The 25,699-nt window shown below is 40.2% G+C and overlaps 1 protein-coding gene across 4 annotated transcripts in view; it reads right to left on the bottom strand.

Moving 5' to 3' along the window:
* ARNT2 (aryl hydrocarbon receptor nuclear translocator 2) overlaps nucleotides 1-25,699 on the bottom strand; it is a 98,888-nt gene that overhangs the window by 21,306 nt on the left and 51,883 nt on the right. For all 4 annotated transcript variants that reach the window (XM_027644315.1, XM_027644314.1, XM_027644317.1 and 1 more), the window contains 7 exons: nucleotides 22,259-22,361; nucleotides 20,222-20,287; nucleotides 19,661-19,746; nucleotides 12,400-12,476; nucleotides 10,254-10,388; nucleotides 9,339-9,413; nucleotides 5,063-5,214 (listed from right to left, as the gene is read on the bottom strand). In XM_027644315.1, coding sequence (XP_027500116.1) covers nucleotides 5,063-5,214; nucleotides 9,339-9,413; nucleotides 10,254-10,388; nucleotides 12,400-12,476; nucleotides 19,661-19,746; nucleotides 20,222-20,287; nucleotides 22,259-22,361 — 694 coding nt within the window. The remainder of the gene's footprint in view (nucleotides 1-5,062; nucleotides 5,215-9,338; nucleotides 9,414-10,253; nucleotides 10,389-12,399; nucleotides 12,477-19,660; nucleotides 19,747-20,221; nucleotides 20,288-22,258; nucleotides 22,362-25,699) is intronic.

Below are 25,699 nucleotides of genomic sequence, written 5' to 3'. Positions count from 1 at the left end.
TGCATGTCTCTGTTGCTCCGTCTTATCTCTTCTGGCTCTCTGCCATCGCTTCTCCGGTCAGTGCCGGCTGCTGCTTTCTCCGTCTGCTGCCCAGTTTGGAGAAAACATCTGCCAGCTCACAGCTACAGACACATAGTCCAGCTTAACACTGTTCCAAGTCTCTGCAGCCCCCAACTGGGGCTGGGGGCCCCAGAGGCCCCGAGGGGCTCTGGGCCCCTTTCCTCGTGGCTCCTACAACATGGTTACTCTTCTACTACCCAAACTACAACTCATCTCTTCCGGTCTGGTTGTGGTATGTTTACATTTCTGCAGGAGCGCCCATTGGACAGGACTTCAAAACTTCCAGGGGTTTCCACCCCTTGGGGGTTACCACTTTTCTTAGCCTCTGGGGGAAAACAAGGTTCAAACCACTACAACAGGGAATCACTTTTGTCCTAGGAGCAAGATGCAAAAAAAGGCAGTCCTCCAGGTCATTAGGGAGCCATGGATTTTCCATATTATTTTAGCCAACAGAAAATTCCTAAAAATTACCTCTGGAATGCAAAGACATTCTTTGTTCACAAGCATAAAATGCATACTTTTCCAACAGAACTATGGGAGGTAATTTAATCATGGGGAATCTATGGGGAAGTTTCTAAATACCACCCTGTGGACAATAAACACCCATTAAATCCTGTTGTTAACGTGAAAGCTAATTACACTGTTTCATTTGTTTTTATTACCACCAACTTGGTTCGTGTGTCAATAAACAGCACATTAGGTCTCCTCTGTTCCTTATAAAGTATGTTTTCTTGATTCAGCCCTATACATACAAATGAGCCAAACAAAACAGCACACTTACTAGTCACTTGTTTTGTAGGCACTTCTCTAACCTAGTGCTCCTTTGCCCTTCTCTATCTTTCATCTCTAATACTCATTAAGCTGCAATACAATATAAACATCACATCCTATTAACAGCACTGAACTTGGGAACAACCTCCCAAATCCATTTCCTATAAAAACCAAACAGTTGTGTGTATCTTTACTGAACTCTGTACAAGCTATGCTGTACTTAATTAAGACTGAAATGCAAAGCCAGGTTAGCATCTTCTGCTGTTGTTGGCTTCTACAGCATAAATAGTTTAAATGATGCTTGAAACCTGAAGAAACTGTGCAGCAATTCCTGGAGCAGCTGACCAGGGAGAGCTGAGCACTGCTGTGGTGGCTGCTTCAGACCCTGCCATCTCACCACCCTTTTGACTGAACAGCCAACACAGGCAGGTCTCTTCAGTCATCCAACTGCTGGACAGTAAAAATGATACAGAAACAAGGAATTAGCACTAGTTTGGGCAAAACTCAGAATGTCTTCTCACTTTGAAACCAAATTCCAAACTGTCCCTGGTTTCAATTTCAGTTTCACAGGTTCAAGGAGTAAACGAAAGAAACTTCCTGGCTCTACAGGATACCCAGTACAGCAAGTGAGGTGGTACTGTCTGGGTCAACAGAGGGTTCTGTCTGTACTGCAGGAACTCCTGGCTCACCTACATGTTCAGTATGAAACTGGGAAAACCCTTGGCTTGAACAAGGAATGGTTCAGTGAATCTAAAGGCCTTGATAGTTAATTCAAATTTACTTCAGAAAAGGTATGCGAAGGAAAAGTGAAGATGCTGTGAAAGCTCTTTTGTCATTGGAGAGGATTTCTGAGGAGTTAATGTCTATGAACACTGAAGTCACCACTTCCCTTTCCAGGCATCACAATAACTAAAAAACTTTGAAGTTAACAGTTTCTACGGTGGGAAAGAAACAGTGCTACTGTATCCCTACCAAGCTCTTCTTATGTAATAGAGGCACCCGTGCTTCCTGTATCTGGCTGGGACAAAAGTGGAGTAGTAAAAGCCTTGGGGCTGCTGTTGCAAAATTCCTCTTTCAGAAATTCTCAGTATCTCCCTCTTTTAGCCTACAGTATCAACTTACCCCAGTGAAAGGGTCTGTCTAACACCAGGACCAGGGAGCCTGCAGATGGCACGAGATCATGAGAAAGTAAGTCTCTACCACCACTACCACAGGTTGGATTTTTATCAGAATAGCTGAGCTCTATAGTTTGGCCCAGAGAATCCGAAACAGAAAGCATCTCTCCCACAAAGTGCAGGCTGTTTCATCCAGCAGGCTGCCTCCAGCAGGGACCTGTGCCAGCTCACTTTGAGACAGAAGGTCTTGAGACTCAGGACTCAAGGATTCATAAATTCACTCACAGGATTCATAAATTCACTCACAGGATTCATAAATTCACACAGTGCGTGATTTTGAGGTTTACAAAAATGAAACATCAGAATTTATATGAAGGTCAGAAAAATATGTCTCTTCTTTATTTTGAGAGAGATATATACATATATATAAAATATATTACATAATCTGTCACCATGACATTATTTCATTCAAACACTGCTCTATCTGTATATTAAATAAACGCTGATCATAATTATTATTTCTCTTTGGAAACCAAACAGTCCCAACTACACAGGAAGACGTGGTCAAATGGGGGACTTCTCTTTTCAGCCGAACGCAGCACAAATGCAAAACGTTAAATGCTCCAATTCTCCAGGAAGTTTCTCTTGGATGCCTACACCCAAGTGAAACTGAGAGAAGTTTTCTTTTCTTTTTTTGCAAGGAACTAAGTGAACATTTGAACCTAATGTTTCCTTATCCTTCTGTACCAAAACCAAGCTTGGAAGGTTGACTATTTGAAGCTTCAAAGGAGTATCTTTATTAAAAAAAAGGAGAAAAAAGAAGAAACAAAACAACCAAACCAAGCCAACAAATAAAAGTAAAAATCAATTAATCCCTCCACAACTGGAACCACCACTGCCCTCTACAGTCTTTTGCAAAAATGCTGTTCACTGACCAACTGATTTAAACCTAGATCTTTCAGCTACACTGTTGAATTTTTAACTGCCTCAAACCTGTATTTTATGGAGCTGCCTAGGTTATCACAGTAATAGGTAAATCAAAATATATCTCTGTGTAGAATTGCCTTCAGTTGGGCAGAGGCAGGCAGCCCTTCTTGGTCTGCATGGGAAGCACCTTGCTGGACCCAGAGCATCTGATACTTCCAGTGACACGTAAGGATGGCCACGCACATGGGGTCAAACCACAAGTCCCAGTAGGAGCTTAGTGAGAAGGCGGAAATCACCAGTCACCGTGACGTACAACTCCCCAAGGCAGCTAGGAAATCCTAAGTCAAAACATGACCCCAAATGTGAAAATAAAAGAAAATAAAATCAGATACAGGCAGGAACATCAGTACTTTACAGTAAGTTCTCTTTGGAAATCTGTCTGAGAACTGGGAGAGAACAGGGGGGAAAACAAAACCGGTTTGAATAATGCATTCTTTCTACTATTCAAAAGCAGACATATAATGGGATGTATCTTGCCCATTTCAGAACATTTTCAACATGACAGGAAAGAGGGAACATCCTCTGTCAAAGTAGCAGCAGGCAACTTCCATATTAGGTCAGCATTTCTGGGTTGTTATTCAAACCTAGCAAGAGAGATGGAACCAGAGCCAGGAGCTGGCACTGTCCTATTCCTCACAGTGAGTGCTGCGGTGCCAAGCTGAACAGTGTAGTGCAGGCTCAGAAAAAAAGCATTCCCAGAGTCAACACAACATAAGTCTCCAGCCCCACTTTTTCACCTGTGGCCTCTCGGGAACAAAGCACAATTAAGCCAGCCCGGGACAAATCTCAGAAGTCGGTTTTTTTACTTTGCAGGTCTGTTTTTGCATATACAAATTACTTGGAAAAGTATTACAGGACAGCAGAAATATAGAAATATCTCTTTTGATGCACAGTGCAGACAGGGAGATATTTAGCTGTCTTTTCAAGACACATTTTCCTATTTTCAATGAACTTCACTATTCAGTTGTTTAAGCCCAAGTTTTCGAGTATGCAGAGAAAAAAAATGAGCAAAACAATTGTGATGCTAGGTTTTAGGTAAGTGAATGCACGGTCCTTTCAGTTCAGGTATGAGCCATGTCCAAAGGAGCAGGACAAGGAACACCCAGAGGCACTTGCCAGCTTTCCAAGCTCAAATGCCAAAGCCCCAGGGGTTTGGTTTTGCTGCGAAGCAATCAGCAGGCAGCTCCACTAGCAGACTGCTCGTTCAGCACTTTGGATATACAGTCTAACAGGCTGAGATCTTAAAACCAGTAATTTCCTCACAGCTAAAAACTTGGCAAAAAAAATCTCTGGTCAGACCAGAAGCAGACTGATTTTTAAGAATACATTAAATTCATACTGGAAAGAAGAAATATTTATTAAAAAAATCCCCACACTACAAAGCAATTGAGGCCAGATTAACTTCTGCAGTTACTGGCTGAGAACTCAGGAGGCTCCAAAAGCAGCTCTGCTCAGTCCACAGTGACGAACCTCCATCATACTCCAAGGGTGACTTCCTCCTAAGAAGCCAAATGACAGATTTTCGAAAATAGTAATGCAAAGACAGGATGATTTCATTTCCATTTTAAGATATGGATTGGATTGTCCCCATGTTTGGGGATATTCCACAGACCTAAACTGAATTCCAGGAACCCTCCTCACTCAAGTCTACTAGGAAATCATTTTCCCAGCTTCATTATGTCATAAGAGTAGACACAGTTCTAGCAGAAGATGCCAGGACTACAGAATGGTATGATCACAATGAACATGGACACAGAATTTTCTTTTGGCTTAGGAATCAGGCTAATCTTCCTCCAGTATCAGGACAGCTGGCCTGCTGCTGGAAGCTCTGTGCTAGTTTAAGGCAGCCTGGACCGAGATCAATGGGTTTGTCTAATGACATAACAGATAAGTGACGTTTTCCCCCCAGTGCAGCCAGGCCCTGGAAGCATCTCAGGATAATGACACAGAGAAACAGCTACACTGTGAGATCTCATGATGCAGAAAAACCCTGTTACACACTTACTGTTATACAGAAACAAAGGCAGCTAGAGACAGGCTACCAAAAAATCAAAATCTGCTTTACAGCAAAAAGTAATGGTAACGATTCTTTCAAAACCATGTACACGAGCACCTGGAAAGGCACATACTTTACGTTAGTGTTGGTGCAGATGATATATTCAATCTCATCAGAATAAGGATTCTGAAACGTGAAGCTGCTGGTTCTGATCAGCATCCACTCCCGGTTTTTGGTGCGAAAACGATACATCACAGACAGGACCTGACCTTTCAGTTTCACCACCTGTAAAGCCATTTGGAAAGGTTAATAAAAGGAGATTGCTACCTGCTGTGCAAATGAATAGTAAACAGCAGCAACTGGTATGTTTTAAACTTGAATTACAGAAAGCCAAGGACAGATTGGAGAAATTCACAGGTGGAGAGAATAAGCAAAATCCTATTCATGTTTGCAGCTTTTTCCTTCAGAATGAAATCCTCACAGTTTGTCATATAAAATGCCATTTTCCAGCCTGCTTAGAAAAAGAATACAGATTCAGGACAATCATTCAGGTCGTGCTGCTATCCCAACAGGGAAAGCTTAAGAATGCTTAATGTGAAGCACTTATTAAGAGAGTGACAGAAACCAAACTGAGGATCTTTTAAATGTTTATAGGTAAACCATAAATCAATTACTGCAGCTAAAACAAAAGATCACAAGAAAAGCCATTTTGACATTGACTGTCTGCTTTTCTGCTTGGATACCTCGCTATACAATTCATACATGTGATATACCAAATCACACATCAGCATCAAAATGTAGCACAATGCTTAAACACAATGGTGTTCGCTGTTTGGTGGTTTTTTTAGAAACTATAAGGGGTTGGTTCCTCCCCACCGAACACACTAAAAGACTTTCTAGGATGGCAGAGTGCTAACAACAAACACTTTCTTTGGGCTTTCAGAAGAAAAAAAGAGCAATCCAGTGTTTGAATGGAGAGAACACTGATAAGCAACTGTCCATTCTAATAGTATTAATGAAAACAAGAGAGCAAAATCTTTGCATGGACAGTCTATTTGTTTGTAACTAAGAATTCAGATGTCTGCAAAACGCAATTCAAATCCTGAGTTTGGTAGCTGAAGTTTTGTTCAACAGTTGGGCACCAAGTTAGAATTAAGAAGCTGCCAACTCCAGTACACTCAAAGCAATCCTCACACACCGGCCTTGTAACAGCATTTCATGTGTCATCCAACAATCTTGGTTTAAGCCAGAAGAAAATTTTCATGGTTTTAAGTCATTCAGCTGGCACTTTCCTGGACTATCTCTGTTTATATTTTATTGCTTTTCCACCAAGCTATCTCAGAGGTGCCTCAAGGAAGGAAAGGGAAGGTCTACTGCAAATAAATATTACATCTTTCCATGGATTCTTAATCCTTAACACCTGGAATTTACTTTTTATTAGCTATCTGCAGCCTGTATTTTCTAAAAGTAGAAATCCTACTATTTACCTTCTGTCTTTATTGACAAGAAACTGGATTAAGAAAAATGCTCCAACCTTGTTTTTTCAGAGGTTTGCACTTCAAATTAATCAACTGGATATAGGACTAAATGGGAAGAGTGCAACTACAAGACACAAAAAGATTTAGCAAAGCCCAGGAAAGTTCAAAATCATATTGAAGTAAATGCTTGGTTGGTTTTATTGGGATTTTTTAATGCTTTTGTAGTTTGAGTTCACTGAGCGACATTCTTTTATCAGCAATTTTCTACCACCACACCCAGGGTAAAAGCCACAGAGCTGGTATTAAAGTGTGCAATCCCAAAAGTAACCTACTGGGTATCCCATAGCTGTGTTCTGGACCCTTTGATACTATTTGTTGGTCTTGGCCTTGAGACTATCTTATTTTGGCCTGATTTTTCCCACCCTGATGAATGAATTTATCTTCCCAAGGAAGTAAAAGCTCTGAGATAGATACTGGCAGTTGACCAAAAATTGCAAAACCCTGCCTCCCTCCTCTGTTATGCACCAACCTGGTTCTGATACTGTCAGCAAATTAGAAGTGTCAAGTTTACAGAGGGTTTTAGTCAAAAAAAAAAAAAAAAAAAAAGGAGTTTATTTGAAATCACAGTTACCTTTTTAATTAAGATATTTCTAAGGCCAAAGAAACAATAATAAAACAAACTGCAGTGATCTATTGTCCTGAAGTCTTGATTAAGCAAACACTAATTCTGTAATAATACATAAGGTACAGAGAGTGCTGGTGGGAAAATTCTGAACTGTCTTAAAACAGTGCACACAAACAAAATAGCACAAAAAATTCAAGGCTAATGTTTAATCTTTACTTTCTTACATTCTTTCGAAATATAAACCACCTGGTGCAAAGCTTAACTGTTTGCTTCAGTGTTTTATTGCATGACTGGAGTAACAGCCCTAATCACACTGCTTCTGTACTGAACAAAAATATACCCAAAAAGGAATTGCCCACTAAAGAAACAGCACAATATTTTCATAGATTGGACACAGACTGAGTGAACAGGAGCTTTCACTTCTAATTACATTTTTTCCTGCTGTCTTTTTTTATGACCTTAAGCAAATCATGTAGGTCCATGCTCCAGCAAATCACTTATGCACATGCCTAACAGCGAGTAGTGGAAGTCCCCAGCAACTGAGTTCAGGGACACTCTGCCCACCCCCCAAGGCCTGATCTCCCTTCCAGTGAACAGAGTGAGGACCAAGTCATTAACTCAATGTTAGTTAGTCAGCCCTGCTGAGCCCCAGGCAGTCACTGGATGGATTCACTGGAGACGGCTGTTTGGTGTGTTATTATCCAGCAGCTCTCTGTCACTGTCTCTTGGATAGATTAGTGGAATCAATCATTTGGGCACCAGTGAAAAACAGCGTACGTGTTCTCACTGCTCCTGCGCCGCTGATGCGATCAGGCACCAGTGCAGGGAGCTGAACCAGCTGAAAGCTGGCTCCATGCAAAAGCAGTTAGTCCCTCAGCCTACCCAGCAAGTCCATCTGTGCCAGTATCAGGGCAGCAGGAAGGGTGGGGAGCAGGTCAGGGAGGAGAGAAGAGGGAGAGCAGGACCTGACTCCTGGTGACAGGTACCCCTCGGGTGGATTCAGCCACAGCATCATATCCCCAGCCAAGGTGGGGCAGAGAAGATGTCTGGGTGTGGTGACCTATTTCAAGCATTGAGCTGTGACAGGCTTCTGCATGTGATCCAACATCTTGAATTTAAAAAGCCTTCAGCTGCTGTTTGAACTCAGTCTGTGCAAGGGACACTGCAGTGGATGCACAGTGCTCACTCAATCAGCCATGGGACTGGTAGCCCCTGCTTGAGGGAGGGGATGATGAGAAATAGCTCAGGAGTACTGATATCTTACACTATCTCCAACACTTCTGCAGAGACCATAACTTCAGTTTCACAATCTGTTCTGTGGACACTGAACAGAATTTAGCTGTTTTCCCCAGAGAGGCTCTTCAAGCTCTGTTCTTTCATGCCATGCCTGAATACATAGCTGGTTATGTGAATTATTTAGAAGTCATTTCATATCCATGTTTCACAGCTGAAAATACATATCAGCATCCAAAATGAGACGGACCAACAAAACTTGGATGAGCTGTAAGCCTGTTGTCAGAAAACCTGGAACCACTTAGATAACTGAGCCTCAGTAATCAGATGTCCTGTGCTGTGTGTTCTAGTGGTGCAGCAAAGGCACTGAAAAGCCCAGAAACAAGCAGAGCAGCTTGGGGAAAGCACTGCTCCTGCATGGCCCAGACCAATCTGAAACAGAAAAGCTCTACAATGGAATAGATGCCATTGATAAAGCTGATGTAGTTGTGGCCCATGGTAAAAACTAATCCAAATTATTAACTTTTTCTATATGTTGTATTTTTTTTTTGTTACTTGTCTCTACACTTCAATTTCTAACAGGGAAAAGGGCAAAATTACCTGTTGATGTAGAGTGGTGTAAGTCCATTAAAGTACATGAAGAAGCACATTGCCTATGCTAGCAGAGAACTAAGTTAAAAACAGTCCAGCATCACAGAGGGGTGTAACTACTGCCATATCAACAACCCATCTTGGAATGTAAATAGTTTGGTTACCACTTATCATAGAGGGATCTACACAGGCATCTCCAAAGCAGCTCACCCTGTGCAGCAAACAATTCTTTGCAAGAATAAAACAAAATATATAACTAGATGACTTATTTTCTGAAAATACTATCAACACACGCTGCATAATAAACTACCATTTATTATGCAGCTTAACCAATTTCTAAACTGACCAACAAATTGTTTTGTATCTTGGCACTCCTCCTGCATAACAGAATACCTTGAGATGCTAAAAATAAGAGCTGCTTCTGTAATCAAAATAGTACCAAAAATAACGAATTGTGGAACAAAAGGAGCAGGACACAGCACCTGTTGGAAACTCTCTCGCAAATGGCTTTGATCTTCAGGATGGCAGAATTCTAGAATATCTTTCCCCAGAAGATCCTAGAACAAAACATAAACCTGCGTAAAAAACCCAAACCACAACACAAATCCATGAGCAGATGTGCAAGTTATCCAGGTCTACCACCCTTAATGTGACTAGTCAGTTAATCAGGGATGAATCACACAAACAAGGTTTGCAGGCATCATGTCCTACGTTATATTTGTACTGTTGCACAGATATATGTATGTACAAAAAATTTTGAAGTGCTTTTTTAATAACTGTGGAATGGTGCCTTGAAGAGACTGACATTCTCTACTACAGTTCATTTTATGGTAATAATTTTTGTAAAAATAGTTATTATAAGGCTATCTAAAATCAAAATAAATTGAAAAACAAATGAACAAGAAATTATTTTTGCCTTTAAATTGCAACTGTTGGGAGTTATTTGAGGGTGAGTTGTGGTAGTCAGGAATTCATTTACTATTCTGCTCAGTTCTGTACTAGCCTCCTGTTCAGAGGAGCAGATGTAAGCCTAAAGGAAAATATATGCCACAAATGATGTTTGCTTACTGTTCAATAGATTGGCAGAAGCAAAGGTCTACAGGATTAAAACTCTCTCCAAGCACTGTTAACTTTCTATCACAGAAATGTCTTCACTGTAAAGCTGTGCAAGGTTTAGAGCACTTTGCTGTTAGAATTCTTATCAGAACTAAAGGTATAAAAAGATATCCCACATACCAAAGGGAAAACCAAAATTTTACAGATGCATGGACAGCAAAGAAAAATGAAAAGCATTTAGTGCATGACGTATGAATTATCATCTACAAAGATTTCATGTTTGCAAATGGAATTTTCTTCATTAGCTCTAACCATTCTCCACCTTCCCAGTGGTCACAGACCTGGGGCTGGTAGCCAATGACGCTGATGCACCTTGGGTCGACAAAGGTGATGACTCCGTCAGAGTTGTGCCTAGACAAGAACTCAGTGGGGACTGACATACCATTCATGTCCATGCACACTGGAGAGCTGGTTACCTAGGACCAAGGAAGTCCACACAACAGTCACTTCAAGTCAAATTTGGTTAAGTAACTAAAGAACAGAATCTATTGGCAGACTCCTCACTACTGAAGGAAGTCATACATAAAACAACAGCAGATAAATGACACAGAACATCCTTTAGTCTAGTTTGCAGACCAAATACCTCATCCCACGACACTCATCTATCCTTAACAGCACAGGAGAAAAACAAATACATCAGAAATTCCCAAGAAGGAGTGTAGTATAGTATAGTAAGGATGTAAGTCCAGCTGGATTCATCTCACTTTGCAGCACATTAGGCATCTTGGTTCCAACCTTTGTCAACCAAGAATGACAGATGTTCAGAGGACAATGCAGTCCTCCCATTTTAGGATAGGAGAGTCAGTCTCTAGAAGAAGCCAACACACTATCTGTAGACATATCCAACAGGACTGTGCAGACTAAGCACCCATATTTCAGGTGATGTGAACCTTACTCAAAATACCACGGAACCTGAACAAAGTCCTCCAGAGGCTGAGGCAGGGGATGTTAGGCCAGCAAGTGCCTGCTCATAATGAAAAAATACAGTCCTCTAAATCTCACCAGAGAGAGTGATGCATTTCCAGGTCTCTGCATGAAATCTGTGCAATCAGGCCATTTCATATCCATTCTATCCTACTGGGGCTACAAATGAGACCACTGGTTTTATTACAACTTCCAGAGCTATCTCTGCTAACAAGGTCCCAATGCAAAATGAGCAAAATCTCTTCCTTTTTTACTGTCTTGAAGCTGATTAGCCAATTAACTGTACAGAAGATTTCAATTTGCTGTTACGAGAACAAAATTTAACAGTTTTTAACAGAGTTTTTAAGCACCTTGACTCCTCCGTGATTTAACCCACCCACAGAGCCTCCTCCTGCCCTCCCTCACATACCCTGATGGCTCTTCTGACAGAACAGATGCTTTGACACTCCATACATTATTAATGTGATTTTCTTGGAAATCATCTTCCTTTGGCAGCTGTAACATATGAATCCCCATAACTTCCTTCTCTCTGTTAGTAGAATATATTACTCTTGATTATGAAAGCATGATTAACCTAAAAACCATCCTGCAACACTTCTGTAGCTCTGCCATGGCAATGGAGACCCACTCTACAGAAGTGCTCACATTTGCAGGCTGTTCACCTCAGGTAAGATGGGTTTGGCACCTGTGCTGTAATGAAAGGTCATTCTACCTCTCCTCTGAAGGAGTGATACCATCCCAGCAGATGGCAATGAGTGCAGGAGATCAAGCAAGAGGCTCAGACACGTTCCCCCGTGGCAGAATTCCCAGACCAGGAAGATAAAAATTACCCTCCCTGCTGTGGTGATGGAGATTCACCACGGCTGCTCTGAGCTCTTGTCAGCAATGAAAAAAAGGAAGAAAATACACTACAACAATTGCAACTGTCTGGACAAAAAGGAAGTAAAATTTTATTCTCTCAGTTCCTTCATCTCACATCTCATTTGAATGCACAACACAACACACACTGAGAATAAAGCTGTGATTTCTGAAGTGCCTCTTGTCTACCTTATCTTTGCCATTTTCAGAATACCTCCTGCAATCACAGTTTTTGAAGTAGTTGATTAGCCAGAGAGAGAGAATGAATGGAAAAATGGCAGGGAGCATATCACTGGCTTTGGGAGCCACTTTAACCCACCATCTGCAGCACCTGTACAGCCATGTTTCTCACTATCTACAATATCCCAGCCCTACACACCCTAAAGAATGGTAGATCTGTACACACTCATCTTCAGAAGTATCTCTGCTGTTCTTAGTGGACTAAGTACACACACGCACCAAAATTACGGTTTCATTTTGCTCTGTTGAAAGTGACTGACAGACAGACATCAAGGCACTTTATATATTGGAGGCATGTTAGAATTTACAGTCCAGTACCAAAACATTGCACAAATCTTTTACAACTAAATCAAAACAGTGATCATGCTTTCAGAAATAGTTTGTATAAGGAAAGACTGTCATTACCTGAAGTCTTCCTATTGCCACAAGGCAATATTTACTACCTTGTCCAACATCAGCATCTTCCTCTGGTATAGTCATTCCTAGAGTAAATGATAATAAATACTGTTACAATTAGGAAATTGGGATAAACATAGATGCTCCTGACCTGGTTCTGTACTGCTCTAGATGCTCTAAATCACAAAAAATAACTTTATTTTCTTCTCTAGGATTCAGTTATTATTTCTGGGTTCAGATTAGATGATCTTTCTCAATTATGCTCAATCCTATATACCTCACATGCATACACGGGACCCATGGCAGCAATTCTGGCTGCTGAAGACAAAGCAGATACTAAAATTCCATTATACAGTGAGATGGACAGTAAGATTTCCATGAGTACGGTTCTGCAGCATGTTACTGGAACCATGGGGTCACTTAAATGGTCAGTGCATGCACACTATGTTCAGTTTCCTTTGTGAATAACATTTTATAATGAGCCTTATAAACAAGGCACAACCTAAATTAATCACTAATTTTACGCTCATATTTAACAGCTGGTATTACTTTTTTCTATAATGGACTAAATCTGGGTTGTTACGCTGAAAGACTGAAAAAATGCGGATGCTTTGCTAACAGCCCTTGTTTCAGTTGTGTAACAGGAGTAACTGTTATAAACACAGGAGTAATTTCAAAACATACATGTGTACTATTTTCCATCTCAGTGTTTCAGAAATAGGAACATCCAGATTAACACTGTTTACTTGCTCGTTGGCTAAGCTTTTAGTTAAGGCTATTTCCCAACTCCAGTTTTGAGATACCAATTTCCTATAAAGCACTTGAAAAAACAACTTCCAAGAGTGAACCACTGACTTATTTTAAGTGATTTGTAAACTCTTTCACGAGGCTTTTCAAATAAATCAGTCACAACAGGCAGTGAATCATTTAAGAGGCACTTACAAGCATTAATGAAATTAATTGCAAAGCAGCTATCAATTACAAAACAACAGCCAATTTATTCTCTAAATTTATAATTCCCAATGTAAGTCAATCTTTGGACTGTGCAGAGGATGACAACACACCACTTTCTTAAATGACACCTCTGAAAAATGACTATAAATGCTGCCAAATGAACTGAAGTCATCTCTAAGGAAGTTATTTTGTATCAAAATAGTTGAATCTTATCTGACAATCAGCTTCCAAATAGCACTTTACAGGTATTTTTTGGTCCTCACTGAGCTATATAATAAAATAAAATACACAGTGTACAAAAGAAACCCCCTCATGTTTTTGTATATATATTCCAACTTGTTCTGCAATTCATTTCAGAATCTGGGGGGCACAGCTTCATTTGTAGCCCCTGACTGATAACTAGGATTTTATGAAGGGATCTCAAGAGTTTTACAGAGGAGCATTATTGTCCCATCTAACAAGAGCTGTTTCAATGAAATAACTCCAGGCACTGCAGTTGGATAACCTTTACCAAAAGATCCCTTTTAAACAGAGTTTTTCATTTGAGAAGGACAAATTTAAAGTATTTTCCCTTGACTTCAAAAGCTTTCTCAATCATTTGCTTAGTGGCTCAGAGTATTGCAAAGGACAGCAAAGATACAGCTGGATGGCTTCCACTTTGCATAATCTTTTTTTCTGCAGCTTTCAACAATGCTTTCATTTTTAGGAACTTGGTCCATGCTCGCTATTGCCCAAATAAACTCAAATAAACTCAAAGCAACATAAACAATCTCCAAAATTAAACCTAGCTAAGAAACATTATTTTTGATGTCACTCTGTTGACAAAGGGAGGCTGTTGTTATAATTTTCACCCTTTTTTTTTTTCCCTCCCCAAGGTGGTTTACATTCAGTCTGTATAACACATTGGAAAATGTATTAGTTGGGTTATCCCACAAGACACTCTATGAATAAAAACCAATCTGCCTGGAATTAATCAATACATGATCCAGGGGGGACTGCTAACCCTTCCCTGAAGTGCCTAGAGAAAAAATATGACAAAATGATTGTGTGCTCCTTTGCAATGTAGGTGCCATTACTGGCAGCATTTCATAGAGGGAAATTATTTTCTTTACTCTTCTGCTGGTAGTTCCAACGATTCAGCTGTGCCTGTGCTTATATGGGAGGATGCATTTGTAGAAGAAATTTACTTTTGCTTTAGCACACTTCTTATTGAACATACTCCAATATGGACAGGTAAATAAAGATATGTGCACTGCACTTAATACCAGTTTGTCCAGCTCTTAACATAATGTAATTTTGCTCCTGGACACCGCCAAGTACCATCATTATCTCTAAAAAAAGTAAGAGCTTGGAGGAATGCAGCCATGAAACTGATCTTTAGGGGACATCAACAACATAAACATACATTAGTTATTCACATTCTTTATGCATAACCCCGCAAGAGACTTTATTTCTCAACACCAAATATACGCTCCTCTTGAATAATAAACACAGTGCTGTGCTTGCTGGAGTTAATATCAACAATTTGCAAAGCTGAGCCTGCAACTGAGCATCACAAATAGAATGTGGTGCCGTCAGAGGTTATATTTAATTTCCAATGTCCTTTATGCCAGCAAACAGTTTCCCACAGGGCAATGGCTTGTGTTTGTGTGGACATAAGGAACTTTTCAGTTTTCCCAATGAGCTTCCACTTGGCTTCAACACCAGAACAGCTTCATCTTCTGCCTTTTTTTCTCTACCCTTCTGCCCCATATTCTCTGTGAGACACAGAACAGTGTTAGTGGACTTGTGGTTTTATTTCACTACAATAAAAATTAAATGATTTACGAGTCTTTAGAAAGATGTAAGCTAAGTGTCCAGAGATCATTAACAATCCCCTGCTAATGTCTGTCTCCATCAGAACCATTTCTAATGGTTACTTGCTTGGGGATGGAACTGCACTGTGTGACTATCTCCCATGCACAACAATGGAAAAAGGCTTTCATAAAAAGAAAAGCTGTGCGTGTTTATGGCATACCAAGGAAAAAAAAATCTTGTGGAAAATCCTAATAAAAACTAAATTCTTCTTTCTTTAAAAAAATAAATAAAGCCTTGAAAATGATGGCACTGCAAGGAATATTCAGGCAACTACTTTGTTTTGTATTGGAAGAAGGGAGTACTTTGCACAAATGTCCAGATTCTGGCCAAAACTTTAAAAATAACCTAACAGCTTCGGCATGCTGTGGTTAAGACGTTACCGTAAGTCTGACTTAGAAGACTAAAATGTTTCTTTTTTAACTAAAGAGAAAAAAAAGATTTCAACATTATCTGAATTTGACATTATTCTGGGACTTTTTATTGAAAGCTTTTGAAATAAGTATCTATCTAAGCCTCTTCTTCACTATGTGCTTTTCTGCTGGTCCTGGCTTTGATTTACAGAAAACAACCAACATCTTGACAGACTGTATATTCTCTCTCTACACCAAATATTTTCCATCAATTGTTATGGCATGAAAAAAAACAACCTATTAGGAAAATATCATATGGACCACAGAAGATTCATTTCCTTCCAGGAAGGAGATGTTCAAAGGGGAAAAAAACACAGAAGAAAAGCAAATCTTGCCTAAGTTGAAAATGGAACAACCAAGAGAAGGTCAGCATTTCTCAGTTTTGTGACTGGTTATGAATTTGAAGTACTGTCTAGGCTAAGGATCACAAGTTCTAGCTGTGCTGCTTTGGTGGGAACAAAGGGACAAAGGCTGGATTTGGTGCTCACCCAGTTCCAAACCAGCGATCCTCCTACCTCGTTCAAAATAACCCAACTCTACACTCTCACTATTCAATCTCACATGCAACATAACTGGTTGGAATGTCCATCTGGATTACCTGACTCCTATCTCCTTCGACTTCCAAACAAAGTTTACCTGATATAAGCATGTAGGTATCACATGCTGGGTTTTGCACTTGATCTTAGTTTTACCCTTCTCTTTTCAGGCACCATGGAGGAAAATGAATGGGCCATTAACAAACATAGCCTGAAGAGAGGATGAGGCATGATGCTTCCTGAGTTTTCTCTTCCATTTGTCAGTGAAAAAGGGGCTAAAGGCAGTCTGCAAGTACCTGAGCTTTGCTGCTCCATAAAAGTGAGAAAAACCACAAAGGCAGGCAAGATGTGCAAAATGTCTCATGTTGACCACAGACCTCAGCCATAACACAAAAAACCCAGTCCTTAAAATATGCCACCGTACTGGTGCCAGCTGTCTGTAGTTTATTCTTTTTTACGTATTTGAAGTACCCAGATTACTTCACAGATTTGCATAGACTTCTCACTGCAGCAACACTGTCAAACCTGATAGTCTGTCACACTAATAATGATCACAGAGCAGTTCTTGATATTTCTGTATCACCACTGATTCTGTTATATTCAGTGTGGGACTAAAAAAATTACACATTGGCCACAGACAATGCAATTCAACCCAGAAAGAGAAAATAACAAGTGCTAAACTAAAGAGGTTAAGTACAGATTAAGTGCATCTGCTAAATATTTGTTATTTTGTTTTTGAAAGTATGTTTTGTGTTGTATATTACCTATATAATGCACATGCCACACTGCATGCTTTGAGAGAAAAGGATCTGGAGTTTACATTAGAGTGCCCACTTGGCAATTGAAAAATAAATGAAAATTATCTTTTCCACAGATGAATTTTTAAACAGTGATTTAGCACAGGCCCATTTATTTCAAAGAATCCAGAGATGATGCAAAGGCCAGGGCTTGCTGCTCTCTAACTGATTTGAACAAATGTAATTTTATTACAGGGTAGAAAGATCTTAGCAAATTCCATTAGTGCTGCAGTTATTTCATTTGCTTTGCAGATTATACACATCAGAATTACCACAGGAAAAGAGAAGAAATGCAGTATGTTACCACTTATCTACCTAAAAATATAGGGGAAAAATTCAGCCCATGGATATTCCCACTCAACCCTGAAAGTCAATGAATGCATGACAACCACCAGCACAAAGTAGGGAAGACTGGGAGGGCAAATAAACATTCATGAAAAAGGCCCCAATTTTCAACACTATGTGCCCTGAAAAAGGCACTCAGTCATGACTAATATGAATAAAAATCTGGATGGTAACATAAAAGACCACTGAAATTCCACACAAGGCCATCAAAAATCGAAAACATCCCTTAGGATTGTGCTATAGCTTGGAGAAATTAACATTGTGGAGGAGCACTGGGATATCATAAGGGAGCACCATGTGACTTTGAGGAGTGGAGTAATAGAAATGGGATGAAATCCAACATTACTAAATGCATAAGCATGCACTTGGGGACTAATAACAGTCATAAGCTACAGCAACAGAAATGGGATGGAACTTGGTATTACTAATTGAAACATCACACAGTTCAAAGCAAGAAGATCTGCAGCTGACAACTGAGGAGAAGGCAGGTTGGTACATACATCAAATGACTGAGGATGCCAGCAGGATGCACTACACAGAAGAGAAGGATGCTGTATCATACACTGCCAGTCAAGACAGGAGATACTGTTTGCATTATACACCACTACAATCTCATCTGAAACAATAGTGTATAGTGCCAGTGACCTGCATTTTGGGAAGTGAAAACACAAACAAGTGCAGAGAAAAGTCACACGGATAAAGAGAATGCGCTGTGAGAATGGAGAGCAGAAGAAGTGGGCTGGATTATCTGTGCTAAGTCCAGGCTGTCAGGATATGATCTCCTTCTGGAAATGCACCAGAACACTGGAGAGACAGAGACACAAGATAGGAAAACTCCCACTTGATCTTCAGTGAAATAAAAGCTTCCCATAAAATAATGAGGACTGAAAATTATAGAGATTATTAGGCGTGGGAAAGCAGTGAGGTTTTGGAAGAGTTGGAGACAGGGAAAACATCTCACTAACATAAACTGGAACTTACAATGTGATTGATACCTGGCCACTGGGCACTCAAAGATCCAGAAGATCCTTTTAATCCCACACTCCTGCACTGCACACCTGCTGTCCTGCAGAAATGGTGGCTGAAGGGCACATGCTGCCAATTTCATAACCTAGTGCAGGTTCATGCATCTGCAGCTCTGCACTAGCAACATACACCCCTGAAGTTTTAGATCTCTTTAAACATCCCATAATGTGCAGCAAGCTTCTCATTCAAGCTAAGCAAGGAGCTGAAAGAAATCTTATTTAACCTGCACATTCCTGAAGAGACATCCTGTTTATCACGGTTGAATTCAATTATGTTTGGAATTACCAATAGAAAAGTTAATTTCTTTGTGGAAGAAAACAAAATAGAAAAAACCTGCCACTTTCAGAGCACCTGACACACACAGTGCTCTCACTCTTTTGAGAGAGAAGTGACACTGGAACATTTTCACTCCTATTAAATCCCATTAGCAACAAGAGGGGAAGTTTTCCTCTGCTTCCCAAGCTGCAATTCAGCAGAAATCCAACAAGAAATTCACATCTGCATGCTGGTGTTTGCACCCCACTGCAAAGACTTGGTACAAACCACCTCTCAGCACTCATCATCTCTGGATAAATGTGATTTATGGCTGTGGTACACGACCGCAAAAGGGCAGGACAGCTCCTGGTTTGATTCATGCCAGCAGCACTGTCACATTGCAAACAGCCTCTACAACTCCTGAAAACGCCAAGGTCAAATAACCCTGCTCATAACCATGTCTGGATGAGCTCCTCTGTCTCCTCTTTGAATTTTTCAAAGGTAAATACTCCCATATGTAATATTGAGTTCCAGTAGGTAAATGTTTTTCTCTGTAGTTCAAAGCAATATGCCAAGAATTATTCCCAAGAAAACAGCCTCAAACCAGAATTTATCACAAATACTGAACATTCTCAAGTAACACCATCACTGTGAAGACCCATGTGCCTAAGCTGGAATTACACATTTTCATACACAGGTGCTTGCAATTCAGTACTTAAGTGTAAAGTATTAGCTGGTGTTTTCTAGAGGTACACATGCTTTGCATCCACCTTCTTCAAATCAGACCATTTTTATGTTGGTTTATGAGGTTCAAAACTTTTGTTCTCAGTTGCTGGAATCCTGCATTACTGACAATTCCTACAGTTGCTCTGTGCCAATGAAATTGAGAAAGGTGTCACATGGAAAAATGGGGATGCCCTGAGTAAATAACAACAACTGATTTCTTGTTATCAAGAGCTTCTCAAGATGAGCTTTAATTGGTGACCCCACTAAAACTCACCCTGTTTTTCTAGAAGCAAAGAAAGCTGAGCCAGGTTTTCAGGTGTCACTGACAGTGTGGTGCACACCACCTCCCATGAGAGACACTCACCTGCTGGTGGCCACGCCTTGATATAGCCAGTGCAATGGACAACAGCATACTGTGCTTCTCCTTCCTTCACTGGGCCAAGGCCATTCCTAAATGAACAAGAAACACAAAAATACCATGTTGACTGACATGCTGAATAGCTTTGTGCTTTTAAACTATGACAGTTAATGACTTACAGGTATTTGTAAGTTATGTTGGAAACAACCAAGTGTCAACCTAGAGTTCTGTGCACTGTCGGCTCCGTTATGCTGCTATTCAAGCTTTACCTGTCTTGCATAATATTTCTCCAAGCAAGATACTGAAGCTTAATTCAGAGATGGAGCTGGTAAAGACAAAGGATTTGAGTGACATGTGCAAAAAGATTTTGTTTGTAAAAAGGCCCAGTGACTCCAGCACAGCTGAATTTGGTGGCGAGTTCTCCTCTCCCCAGCCCCAGGGCTGTTTTCTGCTGTGTGCTAATGCAGGTGTTTGTCCAGGTAGCACTCCTGGAGAGAGCATGAGCACTCTCATTTCCCACTGAGCTAATGGCAACTAACTGGTTTGTGGTAAAATAAATAATAGTACCTGTATCTTTTTCTCATGGTTGTTATTCTGTTCAGAGGTAAATGATCCAGAGGAGCATTTCCACACCTAAAAGTAAATTAACAGTTTATAGGACTCAAATATAAATATACATGATGAAAATGCACTTTCAGATCTTTATTAGCATATATAAGTAGACAATAATGGATACTTACTTCTGACAAAAAGTTGCAGATTCATGTTTTCTCAGAATGTGCTGCTTCTGCAGGCTGAGCTTTTTACATGTGCTACAAATATTTTCTTAATTTTAGAAAAATAGAAGAGACTAGAAAAAGATTCCCTTCTGCACTCCCTCAACCTAAAAATTATTTGAAATTGATATTCCAAGGGTGGCTAAAGAATAGACACTCTCCAAAATACCATAAAACCAGGGTGAAAACTGGAGAAGAACATAAGTCAGGACACCAAATATCCACACAAACCAATCTCAGTTTTCCAGTAGCTCCCCTGGATAGAGCATTTTGACTGCCATACCCCAGCTACACTGTCAACAGACATGAAACTAACGTTTGCAAGATCAAACTATGCACATTGTCAAGAAACTTTAACACTTATTCATGTGCATTTTGTGATATTTCTAACCATGCCTAACTGTACAATTTCAAAAATTCATTTGAAGCTGAGTAAATAGTTTGAAGGTAAATGCAGTTCATTTTCAATGGGAAAAGGAATAATAACAATGAAAGAAGCAATCACAAGGAAAGTTCACATTATTTGAGACTCATTCTTCCCAGAAGGTTTTTTTTAATTCCCCTTTTTTTTTCTTTTCAGTCATTGCCAAGGAGAAGGAATGAACAATTAAAATAAGATTTAGAATTAGAAAACAATGGGGCTACTGGCACGTGTACAATCACTCTGGTGCACTGGAGTTTACAGAAACAGGGTGCTAGGAAATAACTGCAATGTGAATTGTTTTGAAAGCTGGGGAACAACTGCAAACAGGACATTAGGCCTGGTTTTCTGTGTACAAAAAAAGTCCTCCTAACACCATCAAGTGTGTGCAGCTTGGAGGAGGAAACAGCAAAATTCCCAGTGCTGCTCTTCCTAACCGAATTTCTTTCCTCCCAGTTAAGGGGGGAAAAGTGCTCTAGGTGCTCTATCTGTGAAGTCTGATCTTGCAAGCATAGTGTATAAACACCTTACAATGGCACCCAAGAGTCATACATTCAGTCTCCTCACACGACGAAGAAAATTCACCACAAAACCAAAGTACAGGTATTTGTACTTTAATATGTCAAATATTTTGCTTTGTGCTTTTCACTCTCTGACAAATTTTGCATTTGCTGTTTTCAGCATATATACTGTATTTAGGTTGCAGATGCAATTATGTACTTTCCCCTCTTAACCACACAGACAGAAATTTATTGCAATAGCAACAGGCAATTTAGCCTGTTAGCACCTAAAACAACAGAAGTGCTCATGAGACCCGATGAAAAGCACTGGGCAGGCAAATATCTTTAAAGAAGCCCAAGCATTGCAGGAGAGGTTGGAAAATTGCAAATTAAAAACCCTCTAACAATTACTCATTTATCTAGTATCAGCCAGCTGACATCTGGTAATTCATACCAGGCTTAGGTTAATTCCTACATAGCTGGCTAGTTTGCAACTGAATTCCTGTTTATTTTCAAAATTCTTTTAATATTATTGGTTTGCTGAAAAAATACACAGAGTTGGGCTTCCATTACTCTTGCGAAAGCTTTGTTCCTAAAGCACTGATTCAAACAACTTAACTGGAAGAGACAATGGCTAACATTCCAGGGGTGAAGTGGTCATGAAGTTCTCTGAAAAAAGTATCCTACACCCCACACTGATAAGAATAACTACAACACACAAATAAGGTGCTGTTTTGTCATTAATTGTAAAGGAAGACAGGTTTCAGTTTTCCTCCAATTCCAAAAGCAAGCATTCTAGAAATGCTTCATGGGAGTGTCATTACAGCTTTGGCTTTTAAGCAAGGTCTGAAGTCAGACAACCTGAGGCAGGACTGGAACTATCATGGAATCCAAGGTAAATGCATACCTCATCCTGCAAATGAAAGAGCGCCTGGATCCCATGCACATTCTCATTGAGGACTGCTGACCCTCTTTCTTTACTGTTCCAGTCTTCAAGTCCAGGATTCGTCCTAGAAATGCCAGGGAGAGCAACTGGTGTTCAGTGCATAAATTTAATTCCATTTCCTAGAAACTAAGATAACAAGAAGTTCATAAGCTGAATGCCATTAGCCCAGTTAGGGGAAAAAAAAATACCAACAAAAAGTCTTGATCCTGGTCTCAGAGGGGAGGATCAGTTATGTGCTGGCTTAACTAACAATTTCAGCAAGGCTGACTCTGAGTCACAACTGTGATGGCTCTTCTCTTGGTTGGCCCAAGACCAACTTCCAAGGCAGAGTCAAATGTCTGGAGGCAGACAAGACAGTGACAGCAGGCATAGCTTTTGACTTGATTCGCTCCACTCTTTACCAGAACTGCAGATAAAGCAACTTGTATCATTCCCCAGACAGCTGCTCTCTTTCCCTGTGCTTGTGCCTATCCAGACACTCCCACCACAGCAGCACCTCACACAGCCAGAACTGTTGTGACGGTGAGAAGCACATAAGACTAAACTTTTCTCCTGGATAACGAGACACATCACTTGTGGCGGGGCCCTTTCCCAGTTGATGAAAACCTGACAAGTCAGAGTATTTTTGAAAGTTAATTTTCAGCTGGACCAGTGAGAGGATCTGACCCACCAAACAGAAACACGAGCCCATGCAAGGTCCATGTCCAGACCCTGCTGACTACAAACCTCAGAATCACAGACCAGAGGCACAGCATTGAAAAGTGCAGACAGCTACCAAGTTGTCAAGAGGGACCACTGAGCTGGCACTCCTATGGTAAGTTGGGGGAGGTCTTTAGTAACAATGGGGTAACAGATTAATTTTTTCATTCAAAACAGAAGGCAGTGGTTACTACAGATAGGTTCAGATCAGTGACTGCAGGGTACTAGTTATCACCTAGAATCCTCCTGTTTATCACCAAAGATCTAACAGAATGGACTTTTGCATCTACAGCGCAGTTGATAACAGATAACAGATGAGTATAAAATCTTGCACACACTAGAAATGAATCATTGCCCCAGGTCCATGACGCTATAAGGCTGGAGGCACCCAAAAAAGCAACAGTGGGCAAGAGAAATGCAGAGCAACAGCTGCTGGGCAATTAAATGACAGTCAGCAGTGCTGACGACATCAGGCCATGAGCAAACTCACATGCTTAAGGTGGGTATCTTTCAGTAACAAACTATATAAGCCTAAGTCTTTACTGTGATATAACCAGCCAAGTTTACAGCAATGTAAGATACCATACTCTGTCTGTACTGTAGAAATCATGCAGAATACATTCAGTCTCCTCACCAGACTGACTTAAAAGTCTCTGTCCAAAAATTAAGTTATGAAATAATCCTACTGCCAAACACCAATTTCAGAATTACTTTACCCTTAAATATTTACTTCCATCCATGAACGAGAATAAAATAATTATGTAATAGTTTAAAGATTAATGTTTTAGCTAAAGAACTAGGCAGCAGCATTTTACTCTTAAGGTATACTCCAAATAACTCCTTCTGGAGGAAAGCCATCCTTGCCAACAGGTCATTTGGTATATCTCCAAGGTGTATCTTGGATGGTTAAGAAGTTAACAAGTCTGGGAGCAATTCCTAAAGATGCTTCAATTCAGAGCACTGTGCTGTATATCAGTACAGGTCTATAATTCAGGTGAAATCGTACCACCATATTTCCCAGCTCAGTTATGCTGACCCTATGATTTAGGATGGATCTGAAGTTCAAACACACTTCCTTTCCCTGCATTGGAGTCTGTCTCTCTGTCTTATTTTGTATAGCCAAAGCCACAGTCTATTTCCCCATCACCTCAAATAATCACACAATTTAGAAAAATAAAGTATGATCAGGCAGAAGGCAAGCTGTTCACAAGTGAGGGCAATACACGACAAAACAAAGAAGATAGAATACATGTGCAGGACCCAATGGCTGTCCATGTAAGTGTGCCAGTCAAATCAAATCATTAAAAGCATTTTTCTCTTTGGACACAATAACTTTGTCATACACATAAACAAAAGTTGTTTTCTGTGAACTTTTTTTTTCCATTCCAGTATAAATTCTTGAAGAGACACTAATATTAATCAAAAAGCAGTGACAGTAAATGTAACTCAAACAGCTAAAAGGAATTTCTCTGGTTTTATCATCCAAGAACATCTATTAAAAAAAAAACAAAAAGGATGCTTCACAATTACGTGGCCACTAACTCTAGAATTGCTGACACGTGTTCCTTTGGCATGTGCGGAACCCCCAAAAACAAAAGACAGAGTTTTTAAATTTAGCTTTTTGTTTGGCAATGTCTTAGAAATATGTACCAGATAACAAACAGAAGTCTAAATTTTGCCCTGACTTACAAAATCACTGCAGGGGGTATGTGGGAGTATGAGTCAGAGTATGAGTTTGGTGTACAGATATTACGACAAAGCTCTCTCAGCAGCTTGTTTCAATAGTCCATCATGCATGTGTTAACCTTGCAGAGCTCTAACAACATACTGCAGATTTTGACAAAGAACAAGCAGTTTGTGTCTCATCTGGTACTAGAAACATGATAAAACTGTATCAAAAAGAGAATTATAGATCAACAGACTAAGTAAAGCAAAACAGCATAAATCGCATCTCAGCGTCACAAAGGCAGCTCAGTTCAAGGAGGTGGCATGCCCTGATGATAGCTCTGTCACAGAACCATAAAATATTCTTATCTCTGTGTTCCTGCATCCTCCATGATAAACGCTCACTTAAGTTTCTCCACAGGATGCACATGAAGTGCATCTGATGCTAAAGTTGACAATTATATTTTTATTAATAAGAAATATTCCAGAATGCTCTAACAACTTCTCTTAACTGAACAGTGCATGCGTGTATTTTTTTAATATCTTCTTCTAGTTTCTTCAGTAGAAGAGTTTAACATCCCAGTGCCACCACCAGCTGGACTCCTTATGAGCTTCCCCATAAACTGGTAATTGCATGTAGTTCATTTTCATGTTAAACTTTTCTCCTCTCCAGCTCCAGACACAACTGTGGGATACAGCAAAGTGCAGGAGCACTGCTGTGACTGACACTGCTGTCTTATTGCCACTTACAGCAGCTGCACAATTTGGAGGAAACCAGAGTTTGCTTTGCTGCAAAGGAGAAAGCAAACAAATGAGCACAATGCTTGTAAAACTAGCACATAAATCTCTACGGTTGGTCTGGGTATAACTGATAATTTGTTGAAATCTCCCCACTACAGCCCCCATCCAGAAGGCAGTGTTGCTTCAACCTGTAATAAAACCAGTTGTCCTCAGAGCAGGAGCCTGCTGTGTGATCCAGGAACCTGATGTCAGCTGTCATGACAGGAAAGGGCTGTCAGAGGGGGCCACAGAGATGAG

This window comes from Corapipo altera, unplaced genomic scaffold (assembly GCF_003945725.1).
Source record: "Corapipo altera isolate COAL_440 unplaced genomic scaffold, ASM394572v1 50, whole genome shotgun sequence".
Classification (NCBI taxonomy): domain Eukaryota; kingdom Metazoa; phylum Chordata; class Aves; order Passeriformes; family Pipridae; genus Corapipo; species Corapipo altera.
This window is presented reverse-complemented; position numbering and strand designations above follow the sequence as displayed.